Source organism: Branchiostoma floridae, chromosome 11 (assembly GCF_000003815.2).
Source record: "Branchiostoma floridae strain S238N-H82 chromosome 11, Bfl_VNyyK, whole genome shotgun sequence".
NCBI lineage: Eukaryota > Metazoa > Chordata > Leptocardii > Amphioxiformes > Branchiostomatidae > Branchiostoma > Branchiostoma floridae.
In genome coordinates this window covers 9,267,041-9,283,000 of record NC_049989.1, presented here as the reverse complement: position 1 = coordinate 9,283,000, position 15,960 = coordinate 9,267,041, and the positions used below count along the sequence as shown (strand labels likewise).

The 15,960-nt window shown below is 40.0% G+C and overlaps 1 protein-coding gene across 1 annotated transcript; it reads left to right on the top strand.

Moving 5' to 3' along the window:
* Nucleotides 1-6,331: 6,331 nt before the first annotated feature.
* Nucleotides 6,332-15,948, top strand: LOC118425989 (E3 ubiquitin-protein ligase DTX1-like). Its single transcript, XM_035835186.1, has 8 exons — nucleotides 6,332-6,495; nucleotides 9,242-9,490; nucleotides 9,939-10,598; nucleotides 11,063-11,289; nucleotides 11,738-11,887; nucleotides 12,533-12,694; nucleotides 13,475-13,564; nucleotides 13,900-15,948. The coding sequence occupies exons 2-8, from the start codon at nucleotides 9,244-9,246 to the stop codon at nucleotides 14,107-14,109; spliced, it is 1,746 nt and encodes a 581-aa protein (XP_035691079.1). The 5' UTR covers nucleotides 6,332-6,495; nucleotides 9,242-9,243; the 3' UTR covers nucleotides 14,110-15,948.
* Nucleotides 15,949-15,960: the final 12 nt, after the last annotated feature.

The following is a 15,960-nucleotide window of genomic DNA, read 5'->3' as shown; positions in this document are numbered from 1 at the left end:
TAGTAGGATCTCTGGAATGTCGCAATACCCCTGTCACATTATCCACGATCTTCGGGACAATCGATGGAAGATCGGCCTTATTTGATATCGACAGAGGGTTGCGCGTATTTTTCACCTGGAAACTGTCTTTGTCACATATAAGCCATACTTTGTACCTTGTACAGTTGTTGTGCAATAAAGTTATAATTATAAGTGAGGCTCGGGCGATTGCAGCAAAAGCGTCGTTCGATCGATTTTTGCCAAATGTGACAGGGGTATAATACGCAAACCCAACGCCAGCTAGTGACGTAAAGGAAGTATTGACACAATTTGTCATACTGTGCGATGATAGTGATACTGGCAGCTCTTTCTATTACCTGCGTTGGATATGATAGGTTCACCACTGGTTGAAATGAAATGGGTCTATTTTTAGAATAGAAGATATCATTATCAAGTTTTTATTTCTACACAAATATGGGAGATGATATGGTGTACCAAGCGATGGGACAGAGTAGGTGTTTTTTTAAATAAATTTCATTGAAAATGAAGCAGACTAAGACTTCCTGAGAGTGAAAATTGTCAGGTAATCATATTGAAGCCAGAGCTACCTTGGAAGTCATGTCAGTAGTGGTCAGTCTGAAGTTTCTACTTGGGGCAGAAGTTGCTCCCAATGGTAACAGAATGCATGCCGAAAAGAATAAGGGTATCTAATCCATCCCTCATCATTGGTTGCGCGCCGTGTATGTACGTTCCTAGGTCGGATGATACACTTGTGAGACCTAAGGTCACTGCAAGTAAATTTTGTGGATGGCGCCCTCTACAGACTGCAAAAATAGTGAGATAGGGCGAAAAACAAGATGGATAAAAAACAAGATGGCTACATTTTCAAAATAGACACCTTAAACGTTGTAACAAGAATTAAAGGGGCCAAAACATGGTATCACAGCCAAGAAGTCATTCCTGTGTTCAGGACGTACACTGTCACTGTCAACTGGTGCAATAAAAGTGATAGCGGTACAACTAACAAAGTTGGGAACTACACACATTGGTGCCACAACTATACAACTAGTCTCACTTCTACAACTACAGCCATAGCTACCTATTTTTTGTCACACTCACAATCATTAGGGTTCAAAACAACATTTTGGCTTATTTTGGTTATTTGTCGTCATGTTGACCATCTTCAAAGAAGAATTTTTTTTCTGAAATCAGGAGAAAACTAATGAGCGCGCTGATGCCATCCATAAAATTTACATGCTGTGGCATAAGCCTGCATGTTGATGCGCAAGCACGCCGTACACCTATACTCAGTTTCTTCATACATTTGTATTTCAATCCATTTTTGTGGATGGACAGATGCTGCATTGTGACGTCTGTCTCTTGTAACAGAGAGACGCATTTTCTTCAAACGTGGCCGTAGACATGTAGACATGGAGATGAGCGCCTCCGTCCGGGCAGGACTTCAGACGGGTGTTTTGGTGTCTTTGAAGGTCCATTTTCTGCGGTAGATAGCGACAGCTGTATGCTAGCCTTACATCAATACTCTTGACATGTTTTAGGCGTTCTTATCAGTATTTCTATTTTGTGCTGTTTTCCTTATGTTTTCCTGTCAAACAGACATAAACAGAACAGCAAAAAATAGAAAGCCCGATAAAAACGCATTCGAACACATAAAAAACAACCGGAGCCGAACCTCTGCTTGGAGAGTATCAAATTAGTACCTTCAAATAGTGCGATAAAATGATGCATTTCTATAGCTTCGACTTGAAGACATCCACCTCTCAAAATGTGGATAAAAAGTTTCAGAGCGATAAAAAAAAACACTTTCTCAGACTTTGGTTTTACCTCTTCAAACTAAATACTCTCTGCAGTCAATCATACGGCTACTCCGAAGATCGAAATATGACCACAGAATACTCCCCCACTGCAGGGTATAATTTTTCAGTACGCCGTTCTTTATTATACTCAGATTTTGCCATTTCCTTTGGCGCTAGTGCCGATGTGGTAGACAGATCGCCCAGCGCTGAATAAATAGATTACGAAGTAGTAAAAAGTACAGTGACGTAAAAGAGGTCTTGAACCTGGTTTTGCACACGTGTTTGATGACAACGTTATGTTGGGTTTTACAGTTGAAGTAAATATGCCCATTGGGCAGATACCTGAGATAGTCACGAATACTAAAGAAATGGCATGAATCTATTTTTAGAACACATAAATTGCTGAATGATAAACGCTGGCATGACGTACATGTAGACGTAAAATGGCTACGTAGGTCTTAAACCTGATTGTGGGCACTGTGTGGTGATGAATTTACAGCTAGAACAGGCATGGGTCCATTGTCGTCGGAGAGTGGTTTTGAATTGCAATATTTTCCGAATATTTTATCTTGAAACCACAGTCCGTTGACTTGATATCCCTATATGCCCTGTTTATCAAACAACGGATATGGGTTACCCCACGGATAAAAGTGTACTAGTGTATAACCTGACTATGTCCAGGGGTGCATAGAGCTGTCTAAGTTGGCTTATGATCACGTACTGCTTTGGTCTTTTATGTGTTTTTTTTTATTGAACATTAGTTCCCATTGTACATGGTTTCTTGTTTATCTTTTTCTGTACAAGTACGAATATCTCGGCAATCATAGACCGGTAAAGTAGTTATTGCTGGAACTCATGGACCATTCCAAAATCTATCAATATTGCTTGAGTAACTATTTCCATAGATGGTCCAACATTTACGTATACCGTCTCAATATGCGTATACGTCTTTTTCTACTTTCATATGTCCTATCTTTAACCACCTTGGATTGGCAAGTCATGCTAGGCAAGGCACACTAGAACGCTACCGCCATCCACCGAGATGGAAGGATGGCTACTAACCAACATCTGCTTGGAGATGTCGTAAGTGGCGAACTGTATAGGGTATATCATTATTACATGATTCCAGAGAATGAAGTTTCAATTCAATTGTGTTGATTGCCTATGAGTATGATAGAACATGTAATCGTGTCCTGTCATTTTCCTAATGCATGGGATGTGCTTAACGTTACATGTATCTATTACACCACCAGCGCCAACTGATACCCGTTTTGTGGTAAAGATTTTCTATTTTTACTGCGATAGTAATTGAATTTTTCCTGATATCATAACAAAAATTAAACTTAGATATTATTTCAGCGCTCCTTACATACGGTAAACGAGTAGTTATGAGCTCGGAATATTCTTTACAACTCCGACGCCAGTCGACCGGTAGCAACATCTTAGATCCACTTCTGAGAAACCAACATACCCCCCCCCCCCTTATTAATCCCTCTTTTGCGGGCTTTAAGAATTAGTTCTGTGGGATAGAAGCTCTCAGTCTAGAGAATTATACACATTAAAGTCTCTCATACAGAAGACACCACTTAAGACACATATTTGTATCTTTCTCATAGTTGACTCGCTTCTCTTGAAAAGGGTTTTAGTCTGTAAAAAGCAACAAGGGGAAAGACATCAAAGCAAGCGATTATCTAAGTAAGAACATAAAGCGATCCGGTGAAAGGTTTGACCTCTTGTAAACCCTAGATGGTTGTTATGAAACGTAGTTTTATCTGTTGGTACTTAATTCCTTGAAGGTATGATTAGATATGACCTTTTGTAAAAGTTGGCGGATGGAAAGGCCTTCTATTCGGAGTTATTATTATTTATCTTACAAGAGTAAACGTAAAAGTCAGGTCATTGACCTGTTTTTCAGATGATAAATTAAATGTATAACCGTTACGTTACTTCTTGAAATACAAGAAGACATGAAAACAATCAACTCACATCATTTTTGGTAAACTAAAACAAATCACTAGATCTGATGAAAACAGATACAGTGGTTACTGGTAAAATGTGGTCATGCGGTACAGAATTTTTTTGCCAACTATATTATGCCTTGCTGCCAGCCAGTTTTATTTTTTGTTCTTTCAATCATTGTAGATTTTTAACTACCTATCGGATCGGGCGGGCGGAAACAAAAATAAGCGTATTATGCTATGTTCGACACAAGTGCCATCACAGTACGTCAACTCAACCGGTTGTTTAACATTTCAAACCGTGATATGTTAAGACATTTCTAACACTCATGATTGAAAAAAAACAACTGACAACTTGGGAGACAAAGACTAAGCCCATTGTTCACCTTTTTATGCCAAAATATGCACAAGAGGGGGGGGGGGGGATTCATATCCTGAATGGGACATGTGATCTTTTCATCATCGTTTTATAAAATGGAGCGGCAACGAAAGATTAGTGTGAACTATTATATACATAAGCAATGTTATAATTTTATTTTGTGATTCTACAGTCGATTCCGAGTCACCGCGAGGGTTGCCATTGTCATCATTTACAAATGGTTTCAATTGGTTTCAATTATATGTCCAGGAGATTTTATACTTTTGAAATATTTCTAATGCTATTTGAACTTTCTAAATATTTTCCCCGGTCTGTAAAACCTTTGAAATATTCATGATGTGGAACAGAATGCTTCTAACAGTTTGTAAACAATGGTAGAGTCCATTCCAAGACACCATGCGGATGTTTGTTGCCATTGTTTAGAATTGATTTTAAAGTTTTGTAATTATGTGTCTAGGACATTTGATACTTCAGAAATATTTTTAACACTGTTTCAACTTTATAAATGTTTCCCTGGTCCTGTAAAACTTTGGAAATATTCATGGTGTGGAATTGGATACTTCTAATGGTTTCTAAAAAATGATAACAGCATTCTACCATTATTTACTATTTTCTACCATTTTTTGTAAATGGTTCGGTGGGCTGGAAAGATAGCAATTCACACATCCTTGCAAAGTATGGTTGGGTGCCATGCAACAATGGCCCACCACAAAGGATCCACCAGTTCCCAGCAGTGAAATCTAAAAATATACAGATGCAACAATAGGGCTTACTTTTATGGGGGCAATAAACTAATTTTACCATTTGGCCAGGTTTACCATTTTTTGTAAATATTTGTAAATGTGAAATAATCACAGAGAGGTTTCACAATTATTCTAAATAATGATATTTTTGTACAGTTACTTTCAAAATGTTTCTAAAATATTCAAAGAAATTCAAATAAATGAGTATTTTCTTAGTCAATTTTTTGAAAAGGATTTAATTATTGTGGCTCAGATATTCTTTTATTCAAAATAATTCAGAATAATAATAAATATCGCCTAAAAACCCTCATGGTGTCTTGGAATGGACTCTAACAGCATTTGGCCATTATTTACCATTTTCTACCATTTTTTGTAATGTTGGGTCAGTGGGCTAGGAAGAAAGCAATTCACACATCCTTGCAAAGTACGATTGGGTGTCATGTCAATGGCCTACCACAAAGGCCCCACCAGTGCCCATCAGTGAAATCTAAAAATATACTAGGCAGACAAAAGGGGCTAACTTTTATGGGGCAATAAATGAATTCTACCATTTGGCAAGGTTTACCATTTTTTGTAAATGTTTCTAAAAGTGAAAGAATCCTGCAGATGTTTGGAAATTATTGTAAATACAGAGATTGTTGTGTGATCTCTTTCAAAATGTTTCCAAAGTATTCAAAGGGCATTCAAATAGATTCAAAATTCCATATTACTATTTTTGAAAAAATTATAATTGTTGGGGCTTAGATATTATTTTATTCAAAATACTTCCAACTTATTACAATTATTGTCTAAAAACCCTCATGGTGTCACGGAATTGACTCTATAAAAGACATAAAATTGGGAACATTGTGAGGAATAGCTAAACTTATAATTCCAGAAAATGTCAGCATTATATTATCCATAATACTCTATCCGTACTGTTAGCCTGGCACTCTGGACGTTACTTGAGCCAATCAATACGTCTGTCAATGTTGACTTTCTATGGCAGGTACTTTGAGTGCAAGCTGCCTTGACTCCGCAAGGTGCGCTGTTGGACACGATTGTTACTTAGACTATACCACTTTCGGATGGAGGTACTACTCCATTCTGAAGGTTTTATATTTTCAATATTACAGTACAGTAACGTTACAGGAATAGATGCTCGATATTTAGAGAAAAATATAACTGATATAAATTGTGCACAATAAGCCTTTTAAAAAATGAAACGAACAAGCAAGGAAAAAACAAAATTGATTTCAGAATCTCATCGCTTCCCTAGTTTCAGCACACAAACTTCAGAAACTGTTTGTCCCTAATTTCGTTAATTTACTGAAATTGATAAATAACCTAAGCAGAAAATATTGCAAAGAATCCAAAATGTTAGCAAACAATACCCCCCTTCAATCAAAATGAACTCAGCCAGACACCGGAAGCTATTGCCAAGAGCAGTGAAAAGCTACATGTGCTATGATTGGCCAGTTATCCCTGCGATTATGTTATAGACCTTTTCATTGGGTAATCCTGCAGAAATTGGTCCGGTCCTTTCTCTTCAGCTGCTGCAGTGACCAACACCAATGTTTTCACCCTAGGCCGATTTTTGCTGCCCAAATCTCAAGATCTCCTTCTTAAAGGAGAGCTAGGTGAGTAAGGAACCCATTTCCACATGAAACAAGATAAGACAAGGAAGGTTTAGGACGAAATGAAACGTAGACTCGGCCATATTTTGATTGTATGTAGAAAGTAATTCATATGTCTGCTTGGTCTGCGCCACAAGTCCCGTTCTTCCTGCAGGAAAAGGTACGAGCTAAATTATGAAGGGGGAGGGGGCGAAATATTTCTTTGGCGATTGAATATTAGCAAATAGATTTATGTAACGTTATATGTTTTCCTGTACAATCTGTTCCTCGTGCCTGTTCGAAATCACAAGGACGCGTCTAAAATATTCATATATTTCTGGTGAAAGCGAAGCCAAATTTATGACCCGAGACAATGAGCTTCCGGAAGACTTGGTTTCGTTCCAGTCCGTTTCTGCACGGAAGGAACAAATGTTATGTCAGTCAGCGTTTTGTTATCAGCACGGTTAAGAATGCAGACAGACAGACAATAACACAAAACAAAAACAAAGCACTGTGTGTTTTCCAGCCTAAGATCTTTCATTCAATTATTCATCATCCATTACCATATGATATACATAAACAAACAGACAAACAAATTGCTGTAAATTCTGAATGTTCACAGTGAGCTCTGAGTCTGAAACCCAAAATCATGACAGCACAAATATGTACATGTATCTCCGTTGCATTGCTACTGTACTGCAGAATAAAGCGCATGCACAGGTCAAAGGGATCCGAAGACCGTATACGCGTAGCCTGGATGCCAGACTGTTTCCAAGGCCAACAATATGCTAATTACAACCTAACTCTTCCGCTCTAGGGCCTACATGCCCACAAGGAAGTTCTACATCAGGCCCCCTGAGTTAGACCCTAATAAACGTGCACAATTTAGATATTATTGAAATCGGGCCGGAATCTGGTATCCAGGCTATGAAGGCCCTATCTTGATCCCATGGCCAGTTCAAGTCAATCTATATACTGCATTATGTTCAAGCTGCATTGATTAATGTTCATGGTGGCTTGACATGGACCATGGACATGGTGAAAATATGCTGCAAGAGTGTCGCCCTAAAACCCTTTTCAGTTGTAGAAATTTCATTATCAAAGATTCAAATTTACTAGTGGGTTAGTTTACAAGCATTTAATGTTAAAAGTGCATGAAATGCCATTTCAGGGGGTCAAGATTTCAAAGTTTCTCTGGACCTTCCCACTATCAAGGGTATAGTGAAAATATGTTGGGGTGCGGGCCATTGCCCTCAAAAATGTTTTTTTTCTCTGTTAGAAATTTAGCTTATAATTACTCTGCTAACAAAACTGTCAATCAAAAACCCATGGTCGTGCTTGAGTCTCGGGTGATACAGAATACATGAAGTGTTGTATTCTACATTTAGTGTATGTTTCCCTGGCTATAACAAGTATGATAAGGTATAGCTATTCACTAACCACCATTAAAACTGTGGAGGCAGTAAGTGACCCTTCTGCTTTGCAGTATTAATCAAATTCTGTGGCTCCAGACTGCAGAGGTACAACAAGCTGCACTTTGTTCCTGTTTGTCAGTGTCCAAGGTGACATCCTTGTGGTGTCTTTGTTGTCATTGACATGACAATGGCCATGTCTCCGGGCTTTACTGGAATGTGCCATCAGGGGTGACACGGGGACACAACCTTACTCTGTTGTTCCTGACCAAATGTGCAGATCTAGTCCAGGTCATACTGTAAATGCGTTTCAGTTCACTGTGATTTAAAATGTCAATTTCCTGGTATGGGCAAAATCGAATGCTCACTGTGGTTTTGAGTTCACAAAGGCATTATGTAATACTATTTAAATAGTCACCTACAGTGAAATGTGGTGACATTTCCTTATCATGATTTTCTAGTCTCTCTAAAAAAGCGTGATAAAGTTTATACAAAAGTGCAGAAACTTAAGTTTGGTCAATCATGTCTTCATTGTTCTTGTATTCATTTGAGCCAGATGAAGATGCTGGATTTCTGCAGCCTCTGCGCATGTTCCATGAATAATGATGGCTGTAGAGAAAATTAGTCTGCCATTGCCGAGTAGTACAATATGATAGGACACACATATACTATTGTAGACTTAGTCATTATACAGTTATCAGGCCTTATGGTAAGTTAAAGCTGTAATTTGTCATCAGTAGAGCTGTGTACCTAAACAAATTTTAGCTACAGGTACAGGTACAGGTACATGGGTTTAGGTACAGGTCTGGACCTGAATTTGTACCTGAACTGCATGTTCAAATATTTGACGATCTTTGATAACGAAAAAAGTATGTTTGAACTGATATATACAGTTTTAAATTGCACTAGACACAAACCTATTGCATAGGATCTATAATTCCAATTACCACCAACATCACCAGTAGGGATATCGATTATTGTATGGAAACTAAGATGAAAATTGTCCCCATGTTGACAATGAAAAAAAATTGTGATTTTTTTTTTTCTGAACGCTAACATGTATGCAAAATGTCTCTGGAAGTTTGGAATGTTTATTTTACCATCTAAAGGGACTATTTGCCATAATTTTAACTTAAGTGAACTGTTTGAAACCACCGCGAATACTCCATTTTCCCGCTACCGCAAAATTACATCCCCACGAACTTAAAATGCATTTCCAGTATTATGAATTATGTAAACCTGAAAGAATTATGCAGCACTAGCATGTAAGATTTTTACAAATCTTCTGCAGGAATTTGAATGTATAAGAAATTCGTTGAAAGTGTTTAATTAAAATCCATGTTAATATGTGTTCTCAGAGATGGCGACGTATGTCCCCAGCGGATGTGGTAACGTCTCTGCGGCGGCAGGGCCCGTGGCCATGCCCAACATTGCGGTGTGGGAGTGGCAGACGGACACGGGACACTGGCGCCCGTACGAGCCCGCGGTGTGCCGGCTGCTGGAGCAGGAGTCGCCCACTCCCAGCGTGGGACTGGTGAAGGCTGACCAGCGGCTGGGGGTGTACGTGGTGGACAAGGACTCCATGGAGCAACTACGGACAGACACAGGTACCAGTCATACTCTAGGATTAATCTTCCTTCTTCTACCTAGCCCATATTAATAGATATACATTTAATGTCAAGACTCAGCAGTGAAAAGGTTAAAGATAAAGGTGACTTACTGTATGTTCCAGGAGGAATTTTTGTGTAGTGTTATCGTGCTGCTTATCCATTTATCAAAGGCAATATAATTGTGGTGACAAAGTGGAAAGAAATTGTAGTTTTGTGTTTTGACTATACGCCCGAGGCAGAGGCATTCAAAAGTATACTATGACTGAGTAAAGAGAATTGAAAAAATTGCCTAAATTATTCCAGAAGGAATTGGTTTCACTACGTCTTATGTGCATATTATTGACCAAAGCGGAAAATAGCTTTGCTTCTTTGGACCTGAGGAAATATTGTGTTGTACAGGCTATATTTGTCCATGATAAAAGATTTTGTTCCACGTGATTATTAGGAACAGTCCGATCCGTCAGGAGAAAGGAGTACCCCCCAGACTCCGCGCCTGGCCGGGGCGTGGTGTGGCAGTGGTGGGGAGACTGCGCCTGGTCGCTGTACGACATGGACACGTGCTACGTCCTGGAGGCCGCGTACATATCCGGAGCGCCGTCCGTCGACCTGCTGCACACGCTGGCCAACCTGCCGTACACCATAGACTTCAGAACCATGACTCAGACTCGCCAGGAGACGGGCTACACCAGGAAGATTCAGCGCGTACAGATGCCAGTCGTGTACCCGCTGTCAGGAAACTATAGCTACGTGGGCACCGGCAAGATGCCGAGTCCGACATACGTGAACGGTCATGTACACTGTAACACGACATTAGTGCCAAGCACTTCAGTTGGAGGGAGCAATAAAAGGACACATAGTGCTAGCAGTGCAGTACCGCCACCTAGTGTTTCTGGCATGAAAAGCAGGAATGGAATAAACTATAAACTGTCAACAAGTACAAATGGGATGGCGGCAGTGCCACCCGCTGCCGCTACGTCGCTACCAGTGAACACAGGAGCAAGGCCGCGTGCACGGAGCACGCCTGCACTGGTCAGCGGAGGACAGCCCACGACAGTTGTGGCGCATAACAGACATGCCATTTCCCACCTAACGCATGCTGTGACAGGTATGATAGACATTGTGTCAATTCTTTATGTCTTGGACTACTTTAGAACACCTGGTCTCAGCAATCACTCGAGATACTAAGCAAAAGTCATTCCTGTGACCAGGTGGTTTTAGAGGACTTGGAAAAATGGACAGGGCTGTTTTAATGTGTTTTTTGACTGGGGGTGGCTGTCTACGCAAGGTAGTTACCCTGACCAAGTTTGACTGCATTATTCTTAATACCGATACACAGCATAATAGGAGGCATTTGTTATTGGCATATGTTGATATTATATAGGATAGTGAGTGAATGTAAGTGAACATTAACACTAATACTTCATTTTTTACAATTGCTCTTATTCAAACCATTAGGAAAGACATTTTTTGGTTTAATTTTTATTTACATGGCAATCTCCCCACCTTTTCATATCATCTAATTTTCCTACCTGTTTCCTGCCTAACAGCTCCCCCTTCTGTTTCATGTAGGCATGACAGGCTTGCTGATGTCCCCAGCTCTACCCGTGCGTCTGACCCACTGCACAGGACCCATCCTCAGCCCCCCTCACGTGTCAAAAATGGAGTGCCGCCCCGTGCAGGGGGTCCCCCCGCCCAAGAAACTCCGCAGGAAATCGTCCAAAACCAAGAACAGCCTGAGTGGACCTGACGTCTTAAAGAAGTACTCTGTGAAGATGAAGGAACAGCCCCCTGATGAGGTGTGTAATTCTTAAGAAATCTGCAGAGGCAGGTTTAGTGAAATTGGAGCTGTGCAGGTATTTCTGATATCTGACGTGCATTGGGCCATGATAAAGCCAGCCGACCTCAGTGGTCACATTTTGCGATTACTACTACTAGCCTAAACTTGCCTCGAATACTCCTCAGAAGTGGCTTAGTAACTAGTATACAGCAGGCTACAAGATACATGTGTAATATTACATTAGTTTTTGTTGGAATAAAAGGACTTTTGACCTCGTCATTTTAAAATACATGACTGTTGAGGCTTTTGAATAATGACCAGGAAACACCTGGATATTTGTAAATCTTTTTAAATTCACATTTTTTTGTGGTGGGCTTAATGCTACAAGACACAACCTTTGAGTACACATATTCATATGCAAATTTCTTAAGATTTAGAACCTGACAAGCTGTAATCTTCTGTTTCAGGATTGTCCCATCTGCTGTGAGAACTTGAGAGGACCATCTGGTTACGATGCCACAGACAACATGGCTCCCTCCATGGTGACCAAACTGCAGCACTGCAACCATGTGTTCCACGGAGTCTGTCTACTGGCCATGTACAACAGTGGGTCAAAGGTCAGCCAGTTAGCCAATCATTGTGAGGCTAGATCTAGAAAAGAGGTTAGCAGGGCTGAGAATGATGGGAGATTTTGACAACAGGAGTACCGGCATTTGGACAATGAGACTTTTTTAAGGGGAGGCATTTGGACTGTGAGAATTTTTTAGGGGAGGCATTTAGAAAATGAGAATTTTCTTAGGGGACGCATTTTAAAAATGAGTATTTTAGGGGTGACAATGTAACTGGTTCTTCTGTGCTTTTGCTTTTGTGAAGCTGAATAGTAACAGATCTATGGCGGTAAATATTGAATTTTGATCCATCCACTCTACATCAAAATATATGTTGTCAGGATTGTTTCAATTTAGTTAAAAATGCTACAAATTCTTGATTTTCATCATGCTGCAAATTCTAGATTTCTGGCAGTTAAATGAATTTACAAGGTTTTGTTGGATTTTGTTTAAAGAAAAACATGGGATTTTTGTTGGGTGTTCATCACTATATCAAAGGACATTATATACTTGTCCTTGCAGATTCAGAACAAGTCACGCAAGTTGTGAAAGTAGAAAGTGTAGCCTTTTAGTTTTACAGCATGTCAGTGATATGATTTTTATCAAGGCTGTTTCAATACTATGAAGGTTAACGTCTTTTTTGGTCCGACCCAGGATGGCAGTTTGCAGTGTCCCACCTGTAAGACGATCTACGGAGAGAAATGTGGGAACCAACCACCCGGCACGATGGACTACCACGTCATCCCGTACCCGCTACCCGGCTACGTGGACTGTCACACCATCCGCATCATCTACACCATACCCCATGGCATCCAGGTGGGGCAGTACAATCTGACATTACATTAACACACATCCGCATCGTCTACACCATACCGCATGGCATCCAGGTGTGGCAGTACAATCTGACATTACATAAACACACATCCGCATCATCTACACCATACCGCATGGCATCCAGGTGTGGCAGTACAATCTGACATTACATAAACACACATCCGCATCATCTACACCATGACCCCATGGCATCCAGGTGTGGCATCACAATCTGACATTCCATGTATTTCTGAAACTCTCAGATTTTATCAGAAGACCAGAAATAAATAATATAACTCCGCTAACAGGTACTTAATGCATTTCTGTGCCAAATGTACACCCTTTTCCCTTGCACCATCAACAAACCATATTTGCGACTTCATTCTTTCACTCTAATTACAAGTTATTGTTTGGCAATGATGTCATAGTGCACATGCCAGAAACTTCAGAAACAAGCACAGACGTTTACAGAAATCGTCGGTTCGAATAAAGTTCCTAAACGGGGAACATGCATCTCCAGCGTCTTTTCTGAAGATGTGGCGTAAGTGTGAACGGTTGGCTTGAGGTTGTCCTTCCCCACATACTATACAGATGTTTACAAAAATGTGTTTGAGAAGCAAACATCACTCTGTGATCAAGATGTACTGAGCAGACGTTGAAAATTTGGATTTTTGAGTTCCCAAAGAGTCACTGATTAAAGAATGTTTTATTAACTTACTCATACATGACTGATGAACCTCTTCAATGATAATTTGAGGTTTAATTGTATTGCATGTTTTTCAGGGTCCAGAGCATCCCACCCCAGGGAAAAAGTACACAGCACGGGGCTTTCCTCGCCTCTGCTACCTGCCAGACACTGAAAAGGGGCGTAAGGTAGGCAATGGCTTTATTGTAGCATGATTAAATCTCACTTATATTAGCAGCCTGCCCAACATCTGGTTGGCCTCTGTGGGGAGAGCATCCCACCCCAGGGAAAAAGTACACAGCACGGGGCTTTCCTCGCCTCTGCTACCTGCCAGACACTGAAAAGGGACGCAAGGTAGGCAATGGCTTTATTAGATGGCAGCAAAAAAAATAAGCCCATTGCACTCAAAATCTTTTGCTGAAAGTCTGATAATAATTTACAAGAGATCAACTAGTACAATGTAATGAAGCTGTAGACGCACCATTGCTATTCTTTAAAAATATCCCTCACCGTGCCTTTCCAGGTGCTCCAGTTGCTGATCAAGGCGTGGGAACGTCGCCTCATCTTCACCATTGGTCGCTCCACGACGACGGGAGAGGACAACACCGTCACGTGGAACGAGATCCACCACAAGACGGAGTTCGGCTCCAACGTGACCGGCCACGGCTACCCCGACCCAGAGTACCTGGACAACGTCATCGCAGAGCTGGCGGCACACGGGGTGACCGAGTGACTACGAACACTGTCCGCAAAGTAGACTCTGTGGTGCCACGTTTTGATTCTGTGGTGGCAAGTTTTGATTTTAGTTCAACTTTTAGAAGTACTTGAAAGATGGCAAAGAAATTTACAGGCATTACCAATTATGATATTGATAACACATTCAGTTAGAAGATTTTCTAGAGATCTGTTATTATTTGTATAGTACTGCCTGGGACCAGTTTGAAAGTCTTGTTTCGAAACTTGCCATTGGAAAAAGTTCAGGTACAATTTGTACTGGTTAAATCTAGTTTTCAATCTGTTCAATATGTATATAATATGCTGAAACAGAATTGCATTCCAAGGCTTGAAATAGCATTAACATGCAAGTTTAGTGCAGGTAAAGTTAGACTTGTGCAGGTACACCTAACCTGCATGGGCCTATGATAAAACCTGACAGCAGTCGTCCAAAATTGCCATGAATGCTTGAGAAAGGCACCCTGTTATACAGCAGAGTACTACCAGGAACATCTTGACATTATTTTAGATGGACTACAAAAGGAAAGAAGATGATTGGTGCAGGTAAAAACTGTCCAAATTTTACCTACAGCAGTGCAAATATGCTCAAAAAACAATTCGCACCATGTTTTGAGGGAAACTGGGTTTTGGCAAGTTGACTCTTTCTATCTGAACTACTGACTAGCATGTCCTGAGACAAGGGTTTTGGATAATCGTGTAGCATGTTGAAAAGTGCATAAACTTTGTAATTTGTCAAGAACAACCTAAGTAGACATTCCTACTAATTATTTGATCTATGGGGTTTTTTTAAAGAGCGGAAAAAAGTGTCAGAATCATGCATTTTTGTGTCAAAAAGAAGTGAAATCTTTGTTGACAACCGAAATTCACAATCATAACATTTTATGTTGGCAAAACAGCTGTTCACACTTGAAATCAGGATCTTGAGATTCATTTTGCAAGTTGTTTTCCGACCTCCATGACTTGCAGGAAAAACATGGATGGTGGAAGGCATCTACTTCTGTTACTGTAACTCTCAAAGCAGAGGTTGATGGTGAGGTGAAAATCATGACATTTTCCTTACATACCGTCTTTTTCTATCAGCTGTCCCCACCAATGACAGCTGATAGAAAAAGACGGTATGTAACTTTATTATAGGTAGAAGGTCATGATTTTCCCCATCAACCCATGGAGAGTATGTTACTGTGTGAAACAAAGGCCACACGGATTTAAATTTTCAGTTGTATGATTTTGGCAGGAAAACAACGATGTAGGCACGCAAACTGAAATTGTGTGAGCTAACATAATACTAATAGCTGATATTGTTTGAAAAAGGAAAGTATTGAGCTGTACCTACAGCTATCTTGCAAACATAACATACAGGAAAAGCCTGTAGTGTCTGACTGTGTTTTCTTTCTCTACTGTTTCTGTAGTAAATGGTCACTACAGAATATCCTCTTGTTTGATATTGCTGTAGATAGTAAGGCAGGGTAAACTATGAAACAAGATTTACTGATGATATTAGTTCTTTGCCCTGGTGAGCCAACTTTTAGGGAAGATTTTTTTAAACATTTTTTTTATTCTTCCCATGTACTCGATAGCCAACAGAATTACTCATGTTTTCAAACTATTGTCTCATGTACCTACCACACAATGAAACATTTGCTTGTGACTGTATTAGTGATGTGTCTTTGTTGCTATTTTCAAGTACTTTTTGGCTAACCCTTTCTTTATTGTTGCAATGGTTATGAGGTTTTGTTAGAAAGCATTGTGCAGTATTTATTTCAGGTATATAAATATGGAGCTATAAGGCTTGCCTTTCAGTATTACTGACTTGTTTATCTTCAACAAATATCTAAAAGGGAAAACAGAA

Bases quoted from the DNA above. Each gene is read 5' to 3' on its own strand.
- LOC118425989 (XM_035835186.1), top strand. From the start codon at position 9,244: ATGGCGACGTATGTCCCCAGCGGATGTGGTAACGTCTCTGCGGCGGCA. The intron at 11,888-12,532 runs GTCAGCCAGTTA...GGTCCGACCCAG, and splicing joins TGTACAACAGTGGGTCAAAG to GATGGCAGTTTGCAGTGTCC. The intron at 12,695-13,474 runs GTGGGGCAGTAC...CATGTTTTTCAG, and splicing joins CCATACCCCATGGCATCCAG to GGTCCAGAGCATCCCACCCC.